The sequence below is a fragment of the Triplophysa dalaica genome, chromosome 12, assembly GCF_015846415.1.
Source record: "Triplophysa dalaica isolate WHDGS20190420 chromosome 12, ASM1584641v1, whole genome shotgun sequence".
Lineage (NCBI taxonomy): Eukaryota > Metazoa > Chordata > Actinopteri > Cypriniformes > Nemacheilidae > Triplophysa > Triplophysa dalaica.
Window position 1 is genome coordinate 4,801,373 of NC_079553.1, and position 24,399 is coordinate 4,825,771.

Sequence of the window (24,399 nt, forward strand, 5' to 3'; positions counted from 1 at the left end):
AGAGAAAAGTGTATATTGATTGCTGTGAACTGCAGAAATGTTCTCCCTTGTATCGTTTCATCTCTCTGTTCTCTCGCTCTGCCTATTGTTGACCTTGTAAAAACACTTTTTCCCCAGGCTGGAAATGAGATGTCCAAATTCAATCTGGATGCTGACAGGCAGTGTTTGGATATAACAGAGTTGGATGGAGGCAGGCAGGCCAAGGCATTGTTGCATCACAATGGCTTTACAAGCTCTCGAGCTCTCTGTGGGAGAGACGCGGTGCTACTTTAAACGCTGCCATCTGCTGGAGACAATAGTACGTACATTTTGAGACGCTCTGCAAAATTAACACACATCGGTTTCTTGACTAGGTTAAGAGGAAACTTCTTTAAATTGATCATTATGTCTTTTGTTTTATTGATGACAAAGTAATCATCTCACTTTATATCGCCTTTTTTGTTTGTCCATCAGTCTTGGTTGCTTCTCAGGGTTTTGAATGATTCCGTCTGATCCAGTTGCGTCTGTGTGTGTCATTCCTCTCTCCATTGAGCAGAGCATCTTTATCTCTCTCCTCCAGTGTCTGTGTGTGTATGGATGTTTTCTCCTGTAGGTTCCTGCAGCATCTCGTCAGCATGTGCAGTCTTTCCGCTGAACAGAGCACTTTGAGCTTCCTTTGTAAGCCAATATGCAGCCACAGTCGAGACATATGCATTATAGATTACCGCTCACAAACAGAGAGAAAGAGAGGAGGGGAACGAATCAGTTTTGAGGAGTTTGATAAAACTTCACAATTCTCCCTATTATGTGGTATTTAAAGTTGTATGAACTGTATGAATGTATTAGGAATAAGGAGCTGATGAGGAACTGATTTATTTAAAATGTACTCTATTGTGTGAGTTATCTCCAGCTGAAAATTTGAGCAGCTGCAGTTTTTGATAGTGTCAAGTTTATTTTTATTACAATTTGCATTGTATGAAAGTAGCTGTACAAGAATGTGTTATACAGATAAACATGAATGGGTAGTTGACTTGTGACCTTTGGTGTGACTGCCAAAATTTGGAAAAAACTAACATTGCAAATGCTATTTTATATTATAAATATCGTTATTAAATATTTAAAATAATATATTTTCTAAATATGCTACGTTTTACTTTAATCGTTTTGTGTCCCCCAAACACAGAGGATGCCCACCCTCAGACCTCCTGTGATGCATAAGGTGTGGGAAATGTCCTATTGGGCAATTATAACACCTAGTCGTATTAAGTGATTCAGAATGTCACACCATAGGACACATGTACAGTATATTTATCACCTGTCCGTATACAAATAAGTAGATAATATCAAATTAAGAACAATTAGGAATATCAAATACATATCTCTGCTGTCCTTCTGAAACCTTGTATCTCCATGTTTTGCGATACTTATTTTTTGCCATAAATCATTGTTATTAGTCATCCCTTATGTTTGTCACTGATTTTTATAAATATCGAACCAATAACAAGTATTAAAAAGTGCTTGTCAACTTTGACAAAACAGTATTTAGTCATTTAAAAAAATGCTGTTTTTCCATTTCCTGAAAAACAGTCAATATGGACATCCGTGGTAGCAACGGCATGCACACATGTACACAAGATGAAGTGAAATTAGGAATATCTTATAATACACATATTTATATTCATAAACACGTACAAATATGCATTATAGGCTGTTATATTATAGAGTACAAAACACATGGATTTTCACAATAATATCCATACAATATATTTGTGGGATACTAATTAGATGTGATATGTTATATTCATAGCCCTATTTACTATTTTTGTCAAATTTACGTACTAGGAAAAGCAGTAAATGATTTAATAAATGAATCTGCTTAAAACGTTGCTGAACAAGTAGTGTGTTCATATATCACACAGCTCAATACATGACATTTCCAGAAGGGAAAATACATTGCTTGAGCAACTCATTTGATCACTTAGTCAGGTGACCTTTGAGTGACAGATTTATGATTAAGCAGGTAAACTCAACAACAAATTCTTATTTTTTCAGCTGCGTTGCCAGGCAGGACTCTACGGTGAATGCAGAGACCCCGACCAAACTGACCAAATGTCAATGTCAAACGAACCCTATAATCTGAAGTTCTAAAATTAGCTAATAACATACAATTAGCCGAGTGAAAAAAGATCCCATGTAAATTCTAGATCCTATTGTGGTGGGTGACAATTTACTCAAAATGCCGGAACACACGCGCCAGCGAGTGCCTAAGGTAGAATAAGCTAATCCACAGGTGTGCTGTAGCCAGATAAACGGGATCTCTAATGCTATTCATGAGACAACATGCATGCTTTCTCTGCCTAGAGACCTGCCCGTGTCACCTCTGCTTATCAAAAACACAAACTGTGACCACACAATTATCAGTTTTTAATTAAACAAACATCAACAGACATACACTGTGAGGGCTGAAGATAGAGAGGGAACACCTGGGACAGTTTGTGTCACATGGTGAGAGGCCTACACGGTTTGAGAGCAGGAGTACATGAATGCAGGCATGATACTCGTGTTTGCAAAATAATGATTTGCTAATCTCATGCAATGTCCTTCAAGTGTGGGTCACAAGTGATGTCACTACGACAGACAGTATTTCAGAAAATCATCCTGTCAGTTGACTTGAGAGAGAGCGAGCTTGAGGAAGACAGAGAAGAATCGAGAACGACAGCGATATCGGGAGCCGAGTCCTTGACTGAACTGCAAAAGTGCTGACATAAGATGCCACCCCTGAAGTGTCTATCTGTCTGCTTGGATCGCAACTGAGATAAACTAGCTTCTGGTCCCTAATGACTGAGTAAATGTGGCATCCCTGTGATAAAACATGACGTGCCACTACAGCACGCAGAAGTGAGTGATTTCTGCCTCACAACTTCATTACAAACCCAAGGACACGCTCGCAGCCGGCCACATACCTCCTCACCCCAGGCCTACACACCCAAACACCCCTGCCAGCTTGTTCTGACAGAAGAGCGGGTCACAAGTCATGCGGCCAGGCATAAAATACAATCAACCTGCCACTGAAATGTATAGAATTAATCTTTCTCGGTCTCCTATTTCATCCGGAGGCTCGCGGCCAAGTGAAACAAGCAGGGGTATCTGGGAGAAAGGCAAAAAAAGAAAATGTTATTACTCATCGTGGGATTTAATGGAGTTCGGATCAACTAGCGGTTTTGTATCAGATGTTTCTCTTTAAATTCACCTGAAGAAATTAAAAAAAGACTACGAAAACTACGACGGCGTTTTAGTGCCACGTTAAAAAATAAAACAAATCCAAGATTTCACGAATAAAGTCGAAATGTTTCGCGAGTAAAGTCTAAATGTTTTGAGGAAAAGACTTTATTCTCGTAACATATCGACTTTAATCTCTTAAATTTTTTGGCTATAATCCCGTAACATTTTGACTTTGTCTCGAAACATTTTGACTTTATTCTCAAAACATTTCTACTTTATTCTCGTAACATTTCAACTTTATTCTCGTAACATTTCGACTTTATTCTCGTAACATTTCGACTTTATTCTCGTAACATTTCGACTTTATTCTCGTAACATTTCGACTTTATTCACATAACATTTCGACTTTGTTCTCGTAATGCTACGACTTTATTCTGGTAACATTTCGACTTTATTCTCGTAACATTTCGACTTTAATCTCGTAACATTCCGACTTTATTCACCTAACATTTCGACTTTGTTCTCGTAATGCTACGACTTTATTCTCGTAACATTTCGACTTTAATCTCGTAACATTTCGACTTTATTCTCGTAACATTTCGACTTCAATCACGTAACATTTCGACTTTATTCACGTAACATTTCGACTTTGTTCTCGTAATGCTACGACTTTATTCTGGTAACATTTCGACTTTATTCTTGTAACATTTCGACTTTAATCTCGTAACATTCCGACTTTATTCTCGTAACATTTCGACTTTATTCTCGAAATCTTGGATTTTTTTTTTTTTAACGTGGCACTAAAACGCCGTCATAGAAAACAGCGTGAGTACAGGAATAAAAAACGTGTAAGGCACAGCTAAGAGAGTTTAATCATGTGAGAATTTAATCGTTAAATGTGTGAATTCACTTTGACATTTCTGAATTTAAATTGCAGACTGTGCACCTTGGCGAATCGTTTCTTAAACTATAGAGGAAATACATTTAAAACATCTAAAGTAAAGGTTGTGTTTTGTGAGTGCACTGATTCTGAGCACACACGTGAGCTTCTTTAGCCCTGAACAAAGGCGTGTAACTTTACCTCAGTCTCTCCATTCCACTGAAACATAATGATAAATTATTTATTTTTAAAACCACTTTCTCTTCGATGTTATAAAAAATAGCCTGCCTTCATACATCAGAACTAGATGGCTGCACACAACAAATACGATTTTAGCTGAATCGTTTGCTACCTGCGACTGAATGAGGGTGAAATGTTTTCCCTCAAAGTTAATGTTTGTAGTCATATACCGCAGAACGTTTTCGTGCAGGTTACTTTGATAAGAGGGAAGGTAAAATGTTATGCCTGGATGAGCACTGAACATCTTAGTAAAGCTCCTCAGAGGTTTACTTCAGGCGTCAGATAACACTTGCCTGCACATTTTTGAGCTTATTTTCACATGTGTTTTCAAACTTGCTGGTGAAAAATAATTTAGAGTCGGTCAGAATATGTTGTGGGGACCACCCGTTAACCAAAGCTAGTTTGATGTTAGCACAATAAAACTTTGGTATCTTGGCACTTGTCACGAAAAGGAACATTATAACCATTTATTAAAGGGTTTTGTTTAGTTTGAATGATATTCCAATAAATGTATAAATGTATAAGTATTCTAAAAAACTGTATTTTAATAAAAAATGGTTACTTGGACACCATGCTTGTAAACACAAGCTGGCCCTATCAGTTTCACTACTTTGCAATCCAGTACTCACTCCTATTGGCTTACAGGAGTTGTTTTGCGTGGCAAAATGAAAACGCGGAACTAGATCCGGAGTTAAGTCGTAAACTTGACTGAGACACGCGTTACCAACAACGTGCAGAAGTCCACGCGCATCTATTTGACTCGAGCAGCATTATTGCACATCTTGCGTCAGCCTTAAATCTTGCCAAACCAAGGGTTTACGCAAAAAACTTGTTTTTCCGGTCGCAGAGTCCAATGAAACTTCCGAGTGGACTCGACTCCTTTAATGTGTTGCTGAACACTGGAGGTAAACTCGCTTGAATCATGAATGACAGGGATGACTTCAGGCCCGTGATACGGAGTCGAAGGCGCGCGACTATCACAAACGCAAAGACTGAGACTTCGAAGCTCGGAAACGGCGCGACATCAGAAGTCAAAACTCCCGAAAAGAAGCAGGAGTCGAGAAACTTACAGCTGAAAGAAGACAACAAACGAAAATGCGATCGATACGACCAAATGAGGTGAGTCCGCGTGCAATAGTACTGGGTTGTTGGATGGTCAAGGGCAAAAGTTGGTGAATGGTCAGCGCACAAGAGGGGCATATTACGTCACGCGTTTCCATATGTGGAGCAAAACAAGATCGTGTGATGCTAAAGAAAATCATTTTTATATGAAACATGTGTCAAATAAACGCAAAACTATTTTTTATAATGTTTTATAATGTTTATAATGTTTTTCTTTTTCGTGCTATAATGTACATTTATTTTTTTACAACTGTACATTTCACAAAATCGCCACAGCCTTTACTTTCATCAATAATCTAATTTGTATCTATATGTGTCATAGTTCTGGAAAACTATTGATTTTTTATATTGATTACTAACATTGAAAACAAAATGACAAACAGGTGTTTTCTATTCTAAATGTATGTGATCGTTTATCAAGTATGTCACTTTGCATGTTAAATCCATTTACCTTGAAATCAAACTTTGACGTTATGCAAAGATCTCTTGGATTTTGCATTTCTTTTGACATGTTGAGTAAAATGCACTGTGTTGTTGTTTATTGTTGCGGTCCACAGATTGGCCTTTTACCCTGGAGGCTTTTTTCTTCTTGTGGTTATCTTGTCTTTTGGTTATATGAACCAATAGAGAAAAGCAACCTTTATATAAACAATAACTTAACACTGTAAATACATAAGTTTAATCATTATGCCCAGAATCAGATCACCAAATTGTTTTTATCTTATCATTTTTCTTCCTCAGGTGTCACCATATGCAAGAGTCATTGCTCAGTTCTGCAAGCAGCTTCAAAAATTACAGAGGCATTCTGAACTGGTGTGTGGTAATGCTGGTGAGTTTGAAACAGTCGCATACACACTTTGAGTTAGGGAGTGACATGTGTTGACTTGCCTACTCATTCTTCTATAGTTGTAGTGACTTTGTAACAGTAAGAGTGACTCAGAGGTGCAGGCGACGATTAGACCTGATAATCTTTATTGCTTCTCACATCAGCCATTTACAGAGATTAGAGAAGGTTAGACGGTATCTCCTATTGACTAGAAACCGGTTTAAATGAATAATTTGCCTTAAAGCTGAAAACCTAGACTAGTAACACAAATCAGTTGCAATGACACATTTTAAGCAGTGTTGGATGGTGCGTGACAATCATATGCTATGTGAAGAATCGTTGATTAGTGTTTCTGTTTATGGAGACACACTTAATGCCAAGCGACACCTAAAAATAAACAGCCTGAAACAGCTTGTCTGTCTAAACACTAAGTGAACATGGAGCACAGCCAGCCAAGTCCTCATCTTGAAAACTGCGAAGAACGCGTTCACGCTTTTCAGCGTACTGTTAACGTGAGCTATGAGACGAATCTATTTTGCCATCACTGTATTTTTCCGCCTTGCCGGACTTGTTTCATATTCCAGTGCTACTGCGTGCATTTGCATTTTCTCTCATCCCATATCTTGGAATATGTGTGTCTGTCTGCTGTATAGATTTACGGACATGAATTTCAATACATCTCTGCAAAATGTGAACAGACGGTGAAGAAAGATCTTTGTGTAGATGGTGTTTTTTATTCCCCTCGTTCCAACAGGTTTATAGTCAGTCATAGTGATGTATTCCTGGTGGTGATTTTCATTTATTTTCTTTGTGCGTCTGTTTTGTTTGTACTGTAGGTTTTGAGCAATGCACGCCTGTTCTTGGAAAACCTTCTCAGGTATGAAAAGTATTCATGCAGTTTACCTATATCACAGATATAAAGTATGTCAAAACACGAGATTGCGTGAAATTATGGAATTCTGTCTAGGACATTTGCGTACATCATATAAGTTAAGTAACATTTTTCCAAAACGAATTTCAAAGTACACTTTCTCTCTAGACAATTTAGAATGGTCTTTGAGAATCTTTCAGATATGAGAAACATTTGACCTTCATCTGTAATCTTCGTGTTTAAGTGCTGTAGGACACCACAGAAAAATGCAGTTCTGTGTGTGTTTCGAGAGTCGTACGGAAGATGTCGAGTCTATAGGGCCTATTTGATAAGTGTGCAAGTCTTTCTCTCCCTGCGTGGAGTGATATTCTGGACCCCATGCTGAGGGGACCATATGCTGCCATCATGTTGCCTACTGCCGCATGCAGACAGTATGTATACAGCTGCCTGCTGAAACTGCCTCCCAGTACAGCATCACAAATAATTCACAGTTCAGAGTCAGGCTTACCGAGGGAAAGATATTAGGAATCAAAAGCTCTTTCTGTTAGATGTGTAACTCACATATTTTTAAAGTACCATTTATAAATGTGTTGACTTAAAGTGGTGGGAGACAAACAGTATTTGATCTAATTTAATTTACGTCCTCACATTTTGTCGTAGGTATGGCATTTTAGTGGACCCCATTGAAGTTGTGTCATTGTTCCTCAAGGACCCTTATAGCTGGCCTGCTGCGTGCCTGGTCATTGGTATGTATTTTATAATGATATAATATAATATTTGGTCTGTTTTTGCGTGAAAACAATGTTGGGTAAGGATCTTTTGTGACGCCTCAGTCCCCATTGTTTCGAATTATTGTTTTGCAGTACTGTACAGTATTCAGAAAAGATTTCGGGTTGCACTTGAGCAAGAAAGTTTTGGATTTGTAATGTTTTGAGGGTGCATAAATAATAATGTCTGGAATTCCATTTATGGGATAACTCTTCCTTTAAAAGCAGAGTACCTGGGAAAACTCCCACAAATCTAACTAATTGTGACCATTTAATTTCCAGACTGTCAAAACAATTCAATCTCTCGTTCGGAAATGACTTTGTTATTTTTATTTCTTACAAAAATTGACTGTCCTCTCCGAGAACTGTATGAAATGTACATTGAATTCAGATTTCTGCATATTTGCTATTAAATAACTTTGAAAATTCAAGCCAACTACATAGGTGAAATATGCTTCCATTTCTCAAACTGCATTTATTTGACAGTATAATATTTTTTCTTGCAGTGTCTAATGTGTTCATACTTGTTGCAATGTACACCGAGAGGAAACTGGCAATGGTGAGTTCAAAATCCATTCACATAATCTTGATTTCATCCGTTTATCATAATGGATGAAATCATTTTCATACAATATTTTAGATTCACTGCGCTCCCTCAACACAGTATAATTTAGGGTTTGGAACGATTCTATTATGGGTTGCCAGTTCTTAAGGGTTCAATTTAGAGGTTGAATTTGATTCCTTTGCATTTTAAAAAGTTTGACATATTTGGGAGAGCTTGCAAATGTGAATTGAGTATCAGCACATTTACAGAACTGGCTGAAGGAAAACTGAGTGACCTTATAAACATTTTAGGCATTCTGCTGATGTGGTGTGAGAGCTACGTAGAAAATAAAGTGTAGGCTCTACTAATTCAACTTAAACAAGTATATATTTTCTACAAAAACGCAACTACACGTGAACTATTTCCCATGTTCAGACTATTTAAAATTGTTATGATGCCGGTTTTGTTTGGAACATCTGGTTATTTTCTAGGTATTTAAAGGCGTCCTGAACTGACCTATTTTTTACGTTTGTCTGAGGTCTACTTTTGACTTATGACTACTGAATTTTACATTCAAAACATCGAAATCAATAAGTAATAGCTTATTTTCTACCCCGGTTTTGAGGCTGGCTCAAGAAACGCTCGGTTTTTAAAGGCGGGCCCCATTGAAGACTTGGAAGTAAATGCCCACAGCTATGATTGGATAACAGGTCCAAAAGACATCAGTGTGCCCCGTGATGTACATTTTTGTTTCTCAAGCTACATGCTTAGTTGGAGACTTCTGTAAACGTGGTTAGACACGTAAGTTACACATAATCAGGACATATAAAGCGATTTCTTACAAAGCAATAGTGATGCAGCGAACATTTTTATCACATAAGATTCTGGTCGGATTTAATATTGACGGCACATCGATCTCTCTGCAAATCCAGTATCGACATGTGCCTTGTTTTCAAAGGAATCCACGGTGAAATGAAGCGAACAAGCGCACAATGTTTCACCCACATTAGCTGAAACGTCTTTAAAAATAAGATAATAACCATATATCAGAATTCGAAGGAAGCAACGGTATTCTTCCTCAACCAGGTGCTGCACAATATGTTTCATGTTTGTGAGAAAGAAGTGCTCACTTTTGCACATATGACACGAGGATAGCCGCTATCGGGGTTGCCAGATACTCACATAGAAAATTACCTTAAAATACAAATAGTTTATATATTTTATAAGACAGAAAAATCTATATCTGTTACTGAACATTTATTAAGACCTAAGTGCCAAGGTTTTTTGATCTAACACCAAACAACAAGCATAAAAGCGCTTATTAATTACAAACATGGCAACACTGCAAATTAGCGTCTATCAGCGGTGGTTTAGTTTAAACTGATGGACAAAACAAATCTTTTGCCGAAAAATATGTCGCTATGGTAACCAGTTTGACAATCATCACAAATGCGGGAGTATGTACTACACTCACCTAAAGGATTATTAGGAACACCTGTTCAATTTCTCATTAATGCAATTATGGTGGTTTAATGGTGTGGTTTCTAGGCACACTTTAGGCCCCTTAGTGCCAATTGGGCATCGTTTAAATGCCACGGCCTACCTGAGCATTGCTTCTGACCATGTCATTCCCTTTATTACCACCATGTACCCATCCTCTGATGGCTACTTCCAGCAGGATAATGCACCATGTTACAAAGCTCAAATCATTTCAAATTGGTTTCTTGAACATGACAATGAGTTCACTGTACTAAAATGGCCCCCACAGACACCAGATCTCAACCCAATAGAGCATTTTGGGATGTGGTGGAACGGGAGCTTCGTGCATCCCACAAATCTCCATCAACTGCAAGATGCTATCCTATCAATATAGGCCAACATTTCTAAAGAATGCTTTCAGCACCTTGTTGAATCAATGCCACGTAGAATTAAGGCAGTTCTGAAGGCGAAAGGGGGTCAAACACAGTATTAGTATGGTGTTCCTAATAATCCTTTAGGTGAGTATATGTGTACAAGGCAAAAGTCATTCGTGGACCAGTGGGCGGGGCTAGAGAATTAGTCATTGATATTCTTCTGTGGAGGCAGTGTTCAACCTTTCGTTATTGATAGGTACATTCCACGACTTGACATCTGCTGAGCCTGGTGTCAATAAAAGTTGTCATTTCAGTGACAAGAACGTCTTCAGTTCTGACACTTATAGGTTGTTCGTTTAAATTTGTATACATTTTTATATAACAAAAGCTCAGGTTAAAATTGCTTTCTTAATTCATGACCAGTGATACTGTAAAGTTTGTTTGTTGTTTTGCCAGTCTTATGATTTGTCATCGTGTTGTATTGATTGTTGATTTGTTTGATCATGTTATTTGATTTTGACCTGCGTTTTGTGATTGTTGTTAAAGACAACGAAAGACTATAAATGTTAAATGCGCATATATCTCAAAGTGAATTTTGACAATATTTAGGGGTATGCTAGTAAATGTTTATGAGTACATATAAGATATAGATTGGACTCAAAGCTCAGTTTTAAGTTCTTGGCTGTGTTATGTTTTAATGAAATGTTGTGTGTTGTGTTTTGTTGATTTTGTCATGAATATTTATATTCTGTATCTGATTGTGTTCACTTGTTTTGAGTGTGGTTGGATTATGATTTCTTTGTTTCCAGGGCTCGATCAGTGAGAAGGTTGGCCTGATGATTTACATCTTCAACTTAACTGTCATCTTGTGTTTTCCTGTGATGGTCGTTTTGAAGCTGCCATCCATCACACCAAGTGAGACTTTGATAAACACACATACATTGTTCTTTCTCATTTATTTTCTAGGACTCCCATTAGGTCTAGACAATCTTCAGCACAAAAGAAAAGCTTTGTTTGTTTTTCTATTGTAATATACCATGTGACCAGGTGATCCAGCTTTGTAGAAATACTTGGCAACAAACAATATTAGGCAATACAGACTGAACTGCTGTAATCCTTTATGCCAAGAATCAGATCGTATAGGCTCAGCTGGCATGTCCCTGCCGATTTTACTCACAATAAACTTTATGACCTTTTCGAGTTGTGTGCACAATTATGTATCATATCTTTGGATCAGAGCTGTGACTTAGTAGTTAACTGTGCGGGAGGGACAGGCTTGATTCCAATATATTTGTCATGGCATTAACATGGCTTATATTTGGACATTTTAACACTGTAAGCCAATTACATTATCCGCTTGGCTGATCAACAAGTGTTGGTTTCAACATCTAATAAAAACAATTCTACCCTGATGCCATTTCACTGCAACCCTGTCTGCCAGTGAATAAATTCTCCCAAATGATGATAATGAATTTTTTATTCATGCATGAGGAATGAAAGAAGAAAAAGTTTGTGCATGTCCCGTTTCCCATCATCACGTTGTATTATTTATACAGTAAAACATCAGCATTATATCAAATTTACTTGTTATTGACATGCCCCCAACATCTTAAAGGGATAGTTCACCCAAGAAAAAAATTCTTTCATCATTGACATCAAACAGCCCCCACTGACTTCCATTGTATGAGACATTTTTATGAAGCATCTTTTGTGTTTCACAGAAAAATGAGTCATATATATATATATATAGATTTTGAATGACATGAGAGTGATGACTGTTTTTTTAGGTGAACTATCCCTTTTTGGTGGGTTTGAGAATACCTGAGATGTTGTAAAAGTTTTGTGTATAAATATATAAAAGTTTGTTTTCCATTAACTGTTTCTGTAAACAAAAAAAAGTGGCTTTTCTTACAGCCCTCATTCAGTGACGGTACAACGGCGCATTATATTTCTCCTCACACCAGAGTTGATGTCCAACATCATAAGCAGTCCTCTATATCATCAAGTGTGTTATTCATTTCAAAACCTGTGCGATATTCAAATTTCATATCACAATCATAAGAACCTCCCGAGGGTTTCTTTAGTAGGGAATGTATTGCCTCATTTGCTTCCATCCATACCACGACTTTCACCGGCTCTTCCGTCCGCCCTCATCTGTTTGCGCGACGGGAGGTGAAAACGTGCCTCCATCTGTCAACCTGGTGCCGCATGCTGTGCTGCCGTACCAGACAGCCAGGTCAGCTCAGGGGCCACGGGGGCCGCTGCTGGTCCTGCAACCCAGTTCGAGTCCATCTCTCTGGGGCATAGACGTACTCCAGAGCCCCTGCATGGACCATTTCCACCAAGCATATGGCTGCTATTGATAAAGCAGTGGTGGAGGGAGCCTGCGAGTGCGAGCCAGGTCTGTGCACGCTACATTTGTGATGGGCTATGGTTTGGACGCGCTGGGTCACGTGACAAGCTGTGCTGTGTATATTTGAAAGCGTGTGTTGTTCACAGTGAGACTGGGAGTTATTGTGAGTCTGTGAACCTCTCCTGTAGTTTACATTTAGAGTTTTAATGTTTATGCAAAACAATTATTTGTAATGTTGTGCTTTTGTGTCCTCTGTTTGCAGTCGGAGGGGCGTTTGCTTTAGGGATCTACACCATCCTGTTCTTAAAGTTGTACTCGTACAAAGACGTTAACAGGTGGTGCAGAGAGACAATGCAAGTGAAGGCCCGCAGTCTCTCAAGATCTCAGTCATGTGAGTAAAACCATACACCTCTCTTCGGGCATCACCTGCTGTCTATTCTAGAGATTTTATTTGCTCGTTCAGTAGGCAAAGTTAATAGAGATATTCCAGCATAGGGGGTGATACATTTTTAGTCCAAATTGGAAATATAAAAAACTCAGAGAATGTATTTAATATTAATACATTGAATCACTTGTTTACATTTTAACAAACCCTGTTGTTAGCGTCTAGACATCATAAAAATATCAGCGTATCGGTTGTCAAACGATCGCCAGTAATCACATCCAGAATAAAAGTTTGTGTTCACATAATGTTTGTCTGTGTACTGTGCATATTAATTTGTATTTATAAAACATACACAAACATGCATATATTGAAGAAAAATATAAAGTATAAAAAATGAACAAACATTTATGTATAATTTAAATTATAGTTAAATATAATTAAATGCATGTAAATATTTCCTAAATGTGTATACGTGAAAGTGTACGTGTATGTGTTTATAAATACAAAATTAATATGCATAGTAAGCAGACATATATTATGTAAACACAAACTTTTATTCTGAATGCGATTGATCGTTTGACAGGCCTAGTCTATGCAGAAGTTTCCCCTTTTAACCCTTTGATGCCCACGCTATGCAATCCTCTTCCAACGCTCAAAATTGGTCTAGAAATACCCTTATTTATTTTGTGTTATTTCATGCATGGACGGGCATTTTTTGTTGCATCTTTTGAAATTAATTAATTTCTGCATTTATTTTTGGATGATTTATAAACTAAAACGGTCTTATTTTCGATGATCACAAATTATTATTAAATTTTTGTGTTAACGCATATGAGTCAAAAATGACCTAAAAATAAAAGCATGATAAAACAAAAGAATCAAGACAACATCGTGTTAGAATAATCATTTTAGCAGTTATTTAGATCAATACATTTAATGCTGGAATTATGTTTGAAAAATATTTAGAGCTAAATTCCTGGAGGGCCGGAACTCTGCACACTTTAGACCCATGTTGTGGATCAAAGGGTTAAAAAATTAAGATAAAAATGTCTTATTGATATCGTTTTTGAGAGACGACAAACTTTGTAGGATTTTTGTGAATTGGAATGCACGAACCAGAAGCAATAATACCCAACAAGTCTCTTCAAAGAGCCTTAAATGGTTGTTATATTTCAATGTTCATGTTATCATTTATGAGTAATATGGAATGTTATGTGAATTTTGAAAGCGTCACTAAAATTTAAAAATGTTTAAAAGGGTATTTAAACAACAAAATATTGACATCTGTCCTGTCAGTTTTGGTAAAAACCTTTGAACTTTTAATTTTTTCATGATAATGTTTATCTTTGCATGGAATTCTCCAATTGTAATCTACAATTATTGTTCATAGCTCATTGACAAAATGTTAAATGTTCTCTCATTTGTAAGTCGTTTTGGATAAAAGAGTATTTTAAATGAATAAATATAAACGTAACAAATAATCTCTGCAGCTTTCTTCATTTCTTGACTTCTCCTTTGTGCTCCAGGTCCATCAACTCCATCTATGCCCAGCAATAAGCACGTGTCTTACCCGGGAAACCTTTCTCTCAAGGGTAAAACACAAATTTGAATTAATCATAATTTTTATACACATAATGATCATAATTTTGAATGTAAATAAAAACTGTCCTTTCAAAATAGTTCGTACGTTTTTGGTTTACGTGCATTTCACTTGTTGTTTTGCAGATATATATTATTTTGTTTTCGCTCCAACCCTGTGCTATGAGCTCAATTTCCCACGTTGTGAATCCATACGGATGGGATTTCTGCTAAGGAGGCTCTTTGAGATGGTAGGCTATTGGTTTAGACATATTTCCTGTCAGCATTGTTGTTTGCCACTAAGCATTTTTTATGATTACGCTGTAAAAATACAGTATTCAGTTTAAAACATATTGACAGCTCAGTTTTCAGTGTATTGGATCTGGTTAGTTGTAAATACGTTGATTCTGCAAATGACCATAGATTATGGGCATTGGTTTAATCAGTCATGACGCAAATATAAAATATATTTTAATGTATAAAGGTGCTCCTTTCTATAGCATTTCCTCCGGTCACAGCTGTTAAATCATTCCACATTTAATTCACACACATTTCACATTATATTTAGTGAGAAATTAAAATCTCTTTCACTTGTCTGTTGCAGTTGCTTCTCACTCAGTTATTGGTTGGTTTAACACAGCAGGTGAGTGACAGCATTCTGGCAAAAATGTCTCAAACCTGTAATTTTCATGTCTGTGAGTTATAGTTCACATTTAAATGTTCTTTCCGTTTTCTTTAAGTGGATGGTGCCAATCATTCGAAGTTCAATGAAGCCTTTGCAGGTATGTTGTTGTGATTTAACCACCGTTTCTCTGTGCTGTCGGGGACAAGCACTGTATCTAATTCTTCAAAACCATTGTTTTTCATTTTGTAGGAAATGGACTACACTAGAATGACCGAACGTCTCCTTAGACTGGCTGTGAGTATACCGGGCCTCCACAAACTAAAAACAAAATGCTCATTTGAAGAACAATTGATTTGTTAAAAATCGTTTCGGCATTCGGTTGCAGATTTGTGCCTAGATCTGTGTTGTTTTGACAGACGATATGAAGCACGAAACAAAAGATGGAACAAACATACAGTATCTATTTGTTATTCTAGGTGCCCAACCATCTTCTCTGGTTGATTTTTTTCTACTCGTTTTTCCATTCCTCAATGAACTTTGTGGCTGAACTGTTGAGGTTTGGAGATCGTGAATTCTACAGGGACTGGTGGTGAGTGACTTTATCTTGTATGAATGACTTTACAGTTTGTAAGATGAGACCTTTTTGGAAAGGCTTTATGTGAGCGGTCAGGGGCTCCGCCGGGGTGTTGAATGTATTTATCACTGGACTGATGGCTGATGCCTTTCAAAGCAGTAAATCTGGTTTACAGTGTGCCCTTACTAACCTTTTCACCGGCATTTCCTATCATTCTTAAATCTAAGGTAATAATTCACAAAAACACTGTAAAAACTGTTAATCACAACACAATCTATCTAAATACATCTCGGTCTAGTTAAGGCCAACACATTTTGTGCTACTTTTAACTCAGCCTTGTGTTGTCCTTTTTATTAACTGAACACAAAATAAATAGAATAATAATTCATGATAATTAATAAAAGAAGATAACTCTTTAAATCAAATGTTTCCACTGTAAATGCATAGAATAAATTCACAAATAAAACTTCAGCAAGAATTACAACAGGTATATATGGGTTTCTGTACAATTGCTACAAGTGCCATTTTATATTATAAATATAAATGAAGAGTTTATTTGCAAAAACGAATAACGTATTTTAGTGTTAGTTAGCTGTATATTTTTATTTTATCATGTTATAACTTAATCAAAACAACCTAACTGCGGATTATTTGATAATTCTTGGAATTCACAATAAAAAACAAGATTTTGAGAATGAGTTAACCGCTTTAAATATTAATAATATATTTTTAACAGTTTGTTTTTTCATTTTTGCCGTCACACCATAAGACAAATGTATGGAAAAATGTCATCCTTAATTAATTTTTTTTTTTTAACTAATCGATGAGTCAATTTTGAGTGAAAGCATTTACCCAAGATTCAGCACAAATATACACATTTGCACGCACGAATATGACTCACTGTTTTTTTGTTCAGGAACTCTGAGACGATAACATACTTCTGGCAGAACTGGAATATTCCTGTGCACAAATGGTGTCTCCGGTGAGTGAACGGAGGTTTTGAAAGAGACTGCAGACAGGTTTAGGGTGGCAAGATGAAATATCACACAGTAAAACTCGCAGTGACTATAATGAAGAGAGACTATAATGTGGTCTGTCTGCAAGAAATATATGGTTATATACAGTTCATACTGACTGAGTTTATATGCTTCTCTCTCGCTCCTGTTTGCAAAAGGCACTTTTACAAGCCTTTGGTGAGAAAAGGCGCTGGGAAGTTACTGAGCCAATCAGCTGTGTTTTTCGCTTCGGCTTTCTTCCACGAGGTGAGATAGGCATCAATCACACGCTGTTTTAAATATTCTGTTTGGTCACGGCAAATGAACGTTAACAGTCGGGGTAACAAGTTCCAACCTGTGTGAATAACTGCATCCTGCAACCCAATCTGTTTTCAAGCTGAATGTCTGGGCTAACAATCTATTTATAAAGTAAAGCAATTAAAAAACAACATGAACATGATGTTCTCAACTTCTGAGAGGTCCCATGACCCTGACTCTGAAGCAGATGCCTGGCGTTTGGCTGGTACGACAGCCGTTGTTCTTCAGAAGAGATGAAGGTCAGTGCAGAGGGATGTGTAGGTTGAGGATGAGGAAGAACGGGCTCCTATCAGGCTGCTCTTCTCTGATAAGATGTGAGCTGAGCCGGGGAGGGGTGAGGAGGGAGAGCAATGAGAGAGGAAGATGTGTCCAATCTGCGGGTGCAGGCAGATAGTATTCTTAACGGTCTTATTAAAAAACATTGACCTTCACAGGACCGCTGAGAACTAGACTCGGGATCACAGTCATGACTCAGAAATCTCTGATGGTGAGTTGGCCATAAATCCAATGGTTCTCCCTAAGAATATCTGTTGAACGCTGAATTTTTAAAAAGGGTTTATTTATTTAGAGGTGATATTGCTTGAGGGCGTGATGTATGTAGCCCTGATCGTGCAAGGGGTGACGGGGAGACCAATGTTCTAAGACTAGAGGTCAAGCGCCCCGTTAAAGGGCACAACAGCAGGGGTTGATCCTTCAGTAATAAATTAACATTTTTATGGAGATGATTCTGCGCTTCCTGGTGTGAATCGGCTTGGATGACTCACTCAGCGAAACTCGGGGAAGGATGGCCAAAAGGAGTCGAGAGACGGTTCTGTGTTATGTCTACTTTTTGATTTTAAAAATGCAAAGGTTTAAGTGAAACTTGAACAGAAACTTGGCAAATCCAAGATCAGGAAGGAAAAGGGATTTGTGTGTTTAATGTGTCTCTTTCTTTGCAGTACCTGGTCAGTGTTCCTCTCAGGATGTTCAGACTCTGGGCGTTCATGGGTATGATGGCGCAGGTATTACATTTTGAAAAGCATTTATATTTGTGTCATTGCTGGGTTACAGAAGCAACGGCGTGTGTTGGTTACAATTGTCTGTGCGGGTAGTTTACAGACTCTGATTAAAAGTGAGAAAAAAATCATTTATTAAGCTTTTTTAGATGTATTGTGGCCATTCCAGTCCATTTGTCTGTTGAACAAAGTCAAGCCTCAGGAGTGACATGAAGTCATCCAATAGCGATGTGAAAGACAGCATGACAAGACATTTTTTTTTACTTTTCGTACATGTACAAATATTACACTTGTATTGCTTAAAAGTATTTGAAATGCATATTTTCTGTTATTTTGACCTGTTCGCCAGTTTCATTTTATGCAAATTAATGCATACATTGAAATCATATTTTTTTTTGAAATTTGGAAAAAAATATTGTTATTAGTTAATTTGATTATAATTTTACAGAAACACCTATCTATAAAAAGTAAATTCAGAAAAACTGAATTTTGATTACTTAAAATAACTAAAAAAAATCCGCAGCGGTATAATTGATTAACAAACTGTTCACATTTGATAAAAACCCAAACTCTGTACATTTCTGAATGTGTTTTTACAATTTGCTTAACATAAATCTATAATACTTTCAGATCCCACTGGCGTGGTTTGTGGCCAAGTTTCTCCGAGGTAACTACGGAAACGCCGCTGTGTGGCTTTCGCTCATTATTGGCCAGCCTATTGCCGTTCTGATGTATGTACACGACTACTATGTCATCCACAACAGCCCAGCAGATGCTGAAGCTCTGTAATCACACTGTATAAGCTGGAGGTTTGCTTGAATGATTGCCGAGGCTCAGCAGAGCTGCTAAACTTCTATATGTTGCCCTACAACTTCTACAGAAAATATTACAGAGGTACACACAGATACAAACGAAGAGTACTACTGAAAGTCAAGTTTACATCAAATATTTAGATAAACTCTCTGCATTAGGGTGTGTAACCCTTCACAAAGAAGTACAACAATCTAAAGATCCAGTTTGTGCGAATGTGCAATATACTAAGAGTTGTTGAACTGCGAAAGAGTTTGAAATGCAAGCTTTTGAATGTGTGTTTACAGACATTTGATGTTAAGTAATTGTTTTAAATTGAATGGTACAGTATTTCCTGAGAGTGGGCTACATGCATTCGCCAGTTCACGGAATACAAGACTCAAACATTTTTTATTCTTTTTATTCTGTTTTTTAGCATCTGCATACAGTAATGTTAAAATATTGTGAAATGTTGTATACTGGAAATAGGTTGAATGATGTTCTGCACAATGAATTGATCTTTTTTAAATTTGATGTCGGTTTATAAATCTATGTGATGCTGAAATGCAAGGGCAGTTTGTACAGACTGAAATGTAGAATTTTCTAATGAGAATATATTTTTAAGTAATATGTGGGAAACATTTGTTGATGTATGACTGCTAAGATTTTTGCAAAGGGAAATGAGACAGAAATGTCTGTAAAATTCAAAACGTTGCGTCCTTACATTTTCTATGTGTATTTGTGGTAACGCTTTCCTTGAAGCATGCATCTATAATGCATTATAAAAGTAGTTTTAAAGCATTGTAATGCACCATAAAATGCATTGTAATGTCTTTTAAATAATTGTTATTACAGTTAATACATTATAGCCATTCATTGTTACACTACACATTTTAAATTGGTTATAATTCTTGACAACTGCATATAATGCATTACAACGCACATTATGAAGAATTAAAATGCATTTTACCCTTTAATAACTCTTTATAATGCATTATACATGCATGCTTCAAGGAAAGTGTTACCGTATTGGTTTTTTGTTTAATTGCATTTTATGGTGTTTAACTAGGGCTATCTGTCCATAGCAAAACCCCAGCGTGATACTCCACTCATGTGCGCTACCTTGTGGCAGTTCTTGTGAATAAACACCCCGTAAACAATGTTACTGTAGCACAATTATTTGTTTTCGTAGAGACATTTATCAACTGTAATTGTATTCAGTAGAGAGAACCGGATGCATTGTAATGTTGCGGTGTGTTTTTTTCTCACAGATCAGGCCTTTCCAGGGCAATTTGTCCTCACATGATGAGGGTGCCAGATCTGTACAATCAGTGCGAGTTTGTGATAAATGGCTTTAGAGATAAGTCTTATAATAGCCATGGGTCATATCGTATGAACAGCCTATTGTGCGCTGCAGTGGCACAGATGCACTTCAAGAGCCTGTGTTATCTAATAGGCAGATAGTGCTTTACTGCGCTTCAATCTGTTTAGTATACATTGCCATACGCACAAAAAAGTGCAGTGACCCGAGAATGATTACAGCGTGGAAAATCGATGCTCTGTAGCATGTCACGGTTTATTTAGTTAAACAACTAATAGCAAGTTTAAAGCATGGCCAATTTTGAGCTGAGTTTACTAGTAAATGTAGCTATTGAAAATACCATAAAATGTAGAATACGTGTTGACCAAACTACATTACGGAGAGCTGTAGCGAAGGCTAATTGGATGGTTCATTTCCATTTTTTCTGACAGTGTTTAGTCAGTTTTGGTGAGATGAGCGGGTCATTTGCAGGGAACTGACAGAAGTGTCAATTTTGTTGCTATAACCAGAATGAAGTGAAACAGAGATGTGGGACACTGATGTATTATCCAACAGGGGGAAGATGACGTTTTTCCAATCTAAACTAGAAGATCAACTCAGTTATACAGTTTCTGCAAATAATTGCCATGTATTGAAGCTTTTCACTCCTGGTTTTAAAAGTCAGGGTTGGCAATGGGCAAAAGCAGTGGCTAAAAACTACACCACATGTTTTCAGACACTCAGAATGCTTGTATGTTTTTACATTTGCACAAGAAAGATGATCGCAAGTTATTATTTAATAAGAATTTATGATGTAATAATACTTTCCTTAATCATTGTTTTTCCATTGGCTTACAGGCTTACAAAACGTAAAATCTTTATACGATAAATGTAGGCCTAGTCGAGAAGCAAAAGATATTAAAAGCTGTATAAAAGGAATGTATATTATACAGCTTGTAATATCAAACAGAGTTTTAAAGACCTCACTAAATATTGTTCAAACTGGAAAAATTTACGTAATTTTGCTTCTCAGATTAATTTATTTTAATTTAAGGATGTTTAGGAAGTTTTACCTGAGAAAATTATCTAGTGTTTAGTTTTTTGTCCTTTTTTGGTGACCATTTCATACTCAGTTTTCTGTTTTTGTTGCATTGATAACATACACTGTACATTCTCATAGCCACATATGTGAGGGGCCTGCATGAAAATAAGAATTTCTATCTCTGCCCTATATCATTGTGACACCCTGTTTAATGTCAGGGCCCAGGATTTAGCATGCTGTCTTCGGCTTGATCAACCCTTCCACCTTAAAAGAGTCTATCTTTCATTAAACGCCCTTAATAAGTGCTCTTCTGTTTTGGAAATTCTTTGTACCTGTCAGAGGTAAACTGAATTGTTTTCTTTGTAGAGTAAGGACTGTGTGCACCTGTCATATTATTAGTAGGAGTAAGACACAGAGGTTACAGCATTCAATTGTGATTTTTCTTCACTCGGTAAATTATGATTTGATTTTTAAAACTAAATCTTGATAAGGACACAATTTTATAATGGTTGCTATAGCCGGACAGCTCCTCTGATACTACCTGGTCTCAGAATATGATTATCAATAGTCTGTCTGTAATATGATTCAAGTTCTCCAAAAATAACAACACAGTGTTGAGACAACGGAAAACACAATACCACGGATTTAAACTCAGTCTCAGGTCACGTTTGACAACTAACATTCTTTATATCTTTAAAGACATTTCGGAAACATGGGGATGAGGCCACGCAGATGATGATGATGGATGAGTTTCCAGACAGGAAATGTGGAAAAAGCAGAGACTTGTCTGGCAGTAATATATCCTGTTCTTTTATTTGAACTGTCTTTTTTACAAAATCTTTTTGCAAGGTCTTACAGTACATGTATGTTTTTTAATGACATTGTATCATGGTTAAGCGTAAGCATCTATGTAAATGTTAAGTACTTCTTTTTAGTTTCGGGATACTGACTGTACACATTTCTTTCAGGTAATACTAAATGACGTTGTTTAAAATATGTTCAAAATCACGGTGAAAACAATCGAAATGGTTTAGCATCGAATCTCTGAATCCTTTGTTTATAATGTCAGGGTTTATCCAAACTGAGGCGAACTTCCTGTCAGTGTTTGAGGATGAAGGGAGGGAAGGAAAAGAGGGAAACAGAAAAAGAGGGTTGAAGCTCAGACAATCCAGACTGAGACTTGGAGACACTTTCTTCTGTTTGCCTCTTCAAGCAAGATGATATTTTCAGCACAGAGAATTAGGTTTTCAGCATGAACAGGTTTTTCTGGGACATCAGTGCAACATTAGGCACAAATCTGAATATAAGAGCAGAGGCCTTGATTATATTGTGTTTTTTTACTTAACTTTACACATGTGCAGGTAAGCCAACTTATCTTCCTGACTACTGATTTAAAGCCATTTATCACCAGCTGCTTTTTTGTTGGAATTTCAAGTTTGCTTGTTTATTTATTTAGTTGTTTTTCTTTTCTTTGTTGGACATGCAAGGTACTATTTAAATATGGTTGCTCGTATCTTGTAGACTGCTATATCATTTTTACTAACTTAAAATTGTTTCCAAAGCTTATGTTCTTTAACATCACAATTTTGCCTACAACAAAAATATTTGCTACCACAAGAGACAACCTCTGTTTTGAGTCTACTGACTATTTTTGTTGTTGTCATTCCCTCTTTATATTTGAGAATCGGGTCTCCATGAGATTAGCAAATATAATTTCTTAGAGACAATGGAATAATTTTACATTAACAAACAATTTATAAGTTTGTCAGTGATCAGGAGAATCTTTCACTGTCATTGTAAAACCAGATGATTTGTTAAACCAAAATCTAAAATATTCTGTAGAGCAAACTTTAGGAATTCAAAAGTTGTTCACCATTCTTTTACTATTATATGCCATTTGTCTCTAATACCCAAGCAACTATATTTTGGTAAATAAATATTTAATATCGATCTTTCTTTCCAATTAAGGTGTGGAGAATAAAACTCATAAACGCATAAAGGAGTGAGCGGTCTGATGAGGCTGCTCGAAATTGATGCTCGATCGTGGGGTATTTTCATTTGTGTAATAGCAGACTAGATCCATTCCCACGAGTCTCAGTCGCCAAACAAATACTTCCCATTAGTCTACATTATAAACACGCAGAGCACCCTCTGAACTATGCCAGACCGTAGGCACATCTTCATCACAAGCGTTTAGGCTGTTTGTTTATTGGTCTCATTCCTCCTGCAGTGGCCGGAGAGAATATTTGTTTTTTGAGGCTATTTTCCATGATGCGTTGATGTACCATGTGACATGGGTTTGAGATGTTGATGTACTCAGTCCTAAAACTGGATTTTTTTTATGTCATGGCATACTTAGACTACAGAGAGACTAGAATGGCACTATGTGTAAATAGTCTTTAATAATATTTCTTACTGTCCACTGCAAAAAGTATACTGTACTGTAAATACATAAAACAAAATAATACAATAAATTATTCAACTTTTTTGCTACCACATTTCTAGTTTATTTTTCTTGTATTTTTTATTTAATTATAAATAGCATTGGAACGCTCTCTTATGGCTGGAATACACTACAAGACCTTTGCCCACATTTTCAGTCTGGAGTTAGAAAGTCTGAGCCAGTCTACAGATTTTATCATGTATTGTTTTCTATGCAAACGTTCAAAAAGTCTGCAAGTGCATGATGTCTAGATTTTTTTTTAATCTGTTCCGATTTTAAAACTCTTGTAGAGTATTCCAGCCTTAGGTCTCAAGTTCTAGATAATACATATTGTAAATCAGTTTTGTTTGATTTATAAATAAATAAAATCAAAGCATTTATTACAGATATGCTGATATATCGGCCAATAATCTGTATTATTATTGGAAAATGCAATAAATTTGTGTGCTGTATGTAGAAAACGTTACGAAACATCGCCAGTTGGATGTTCAATATTAATACTCATTATACGAATTCATAATATTCTGAAAAATTTGAAATATTAATTTCATTTTAAGAATCGGTATCGGCAGATATTTATTATGGGTGTATCTCTTTAATTTAAAAATAGATGTCTTCAAAAACAGATGCGTCTTGTGTAATTGCAAACTTTCCTTTATTGTCTCCTGTGTATTTCTAACAGGACCAGCTCCCAAACC

At 36.7% G+C, this 24,399-nt stretch overlaps 1 protein-coding gene across 1 annotated transcript; it reads left to right on the plus strand.

Moving 5' to 3' along the window:
* The first annotated feature begins 4,999 nt into the window (after positions 1-4,999).
* On the plus strand, positions 5,000-20,081 carry dgat1b (diacylglycerol O-acyltransferase 1b). Its single transcript, XM_056762950.1, has 17 exons — positions 5,000-5,440; positions 6,185-6,272; positions 7,106-7,146; positions 7,801-7,886; positions 8,414-8,466; positions 11,114-11,219; positions 12,920-13,048; positions 14,569-14,634; positions 14,768-14,871; positions 15,225-15,263; positions 15,361-15,402; positions 15,495-15,539; positions 15,722-15,834; positions 16,736-16,801; positions 16,994-17,081; positions 18,071-18,133; positions 18,758-20,081. The coding sequence occupies exons 1-17, from the start codon at positions 5,244-5,246 to the stop codon at positions 18,914-18,916; spliced, it is 1,485 nt and encodes a 494-aa protein (XP_056618928.1). The 5' UTR covers positions 5,000-5,243; the 3' UTR covers positions 18,917-20,081.
* The last annotated feature ends 4,318 nt before the right edge of the window (positions 20,082-24,399 follow it).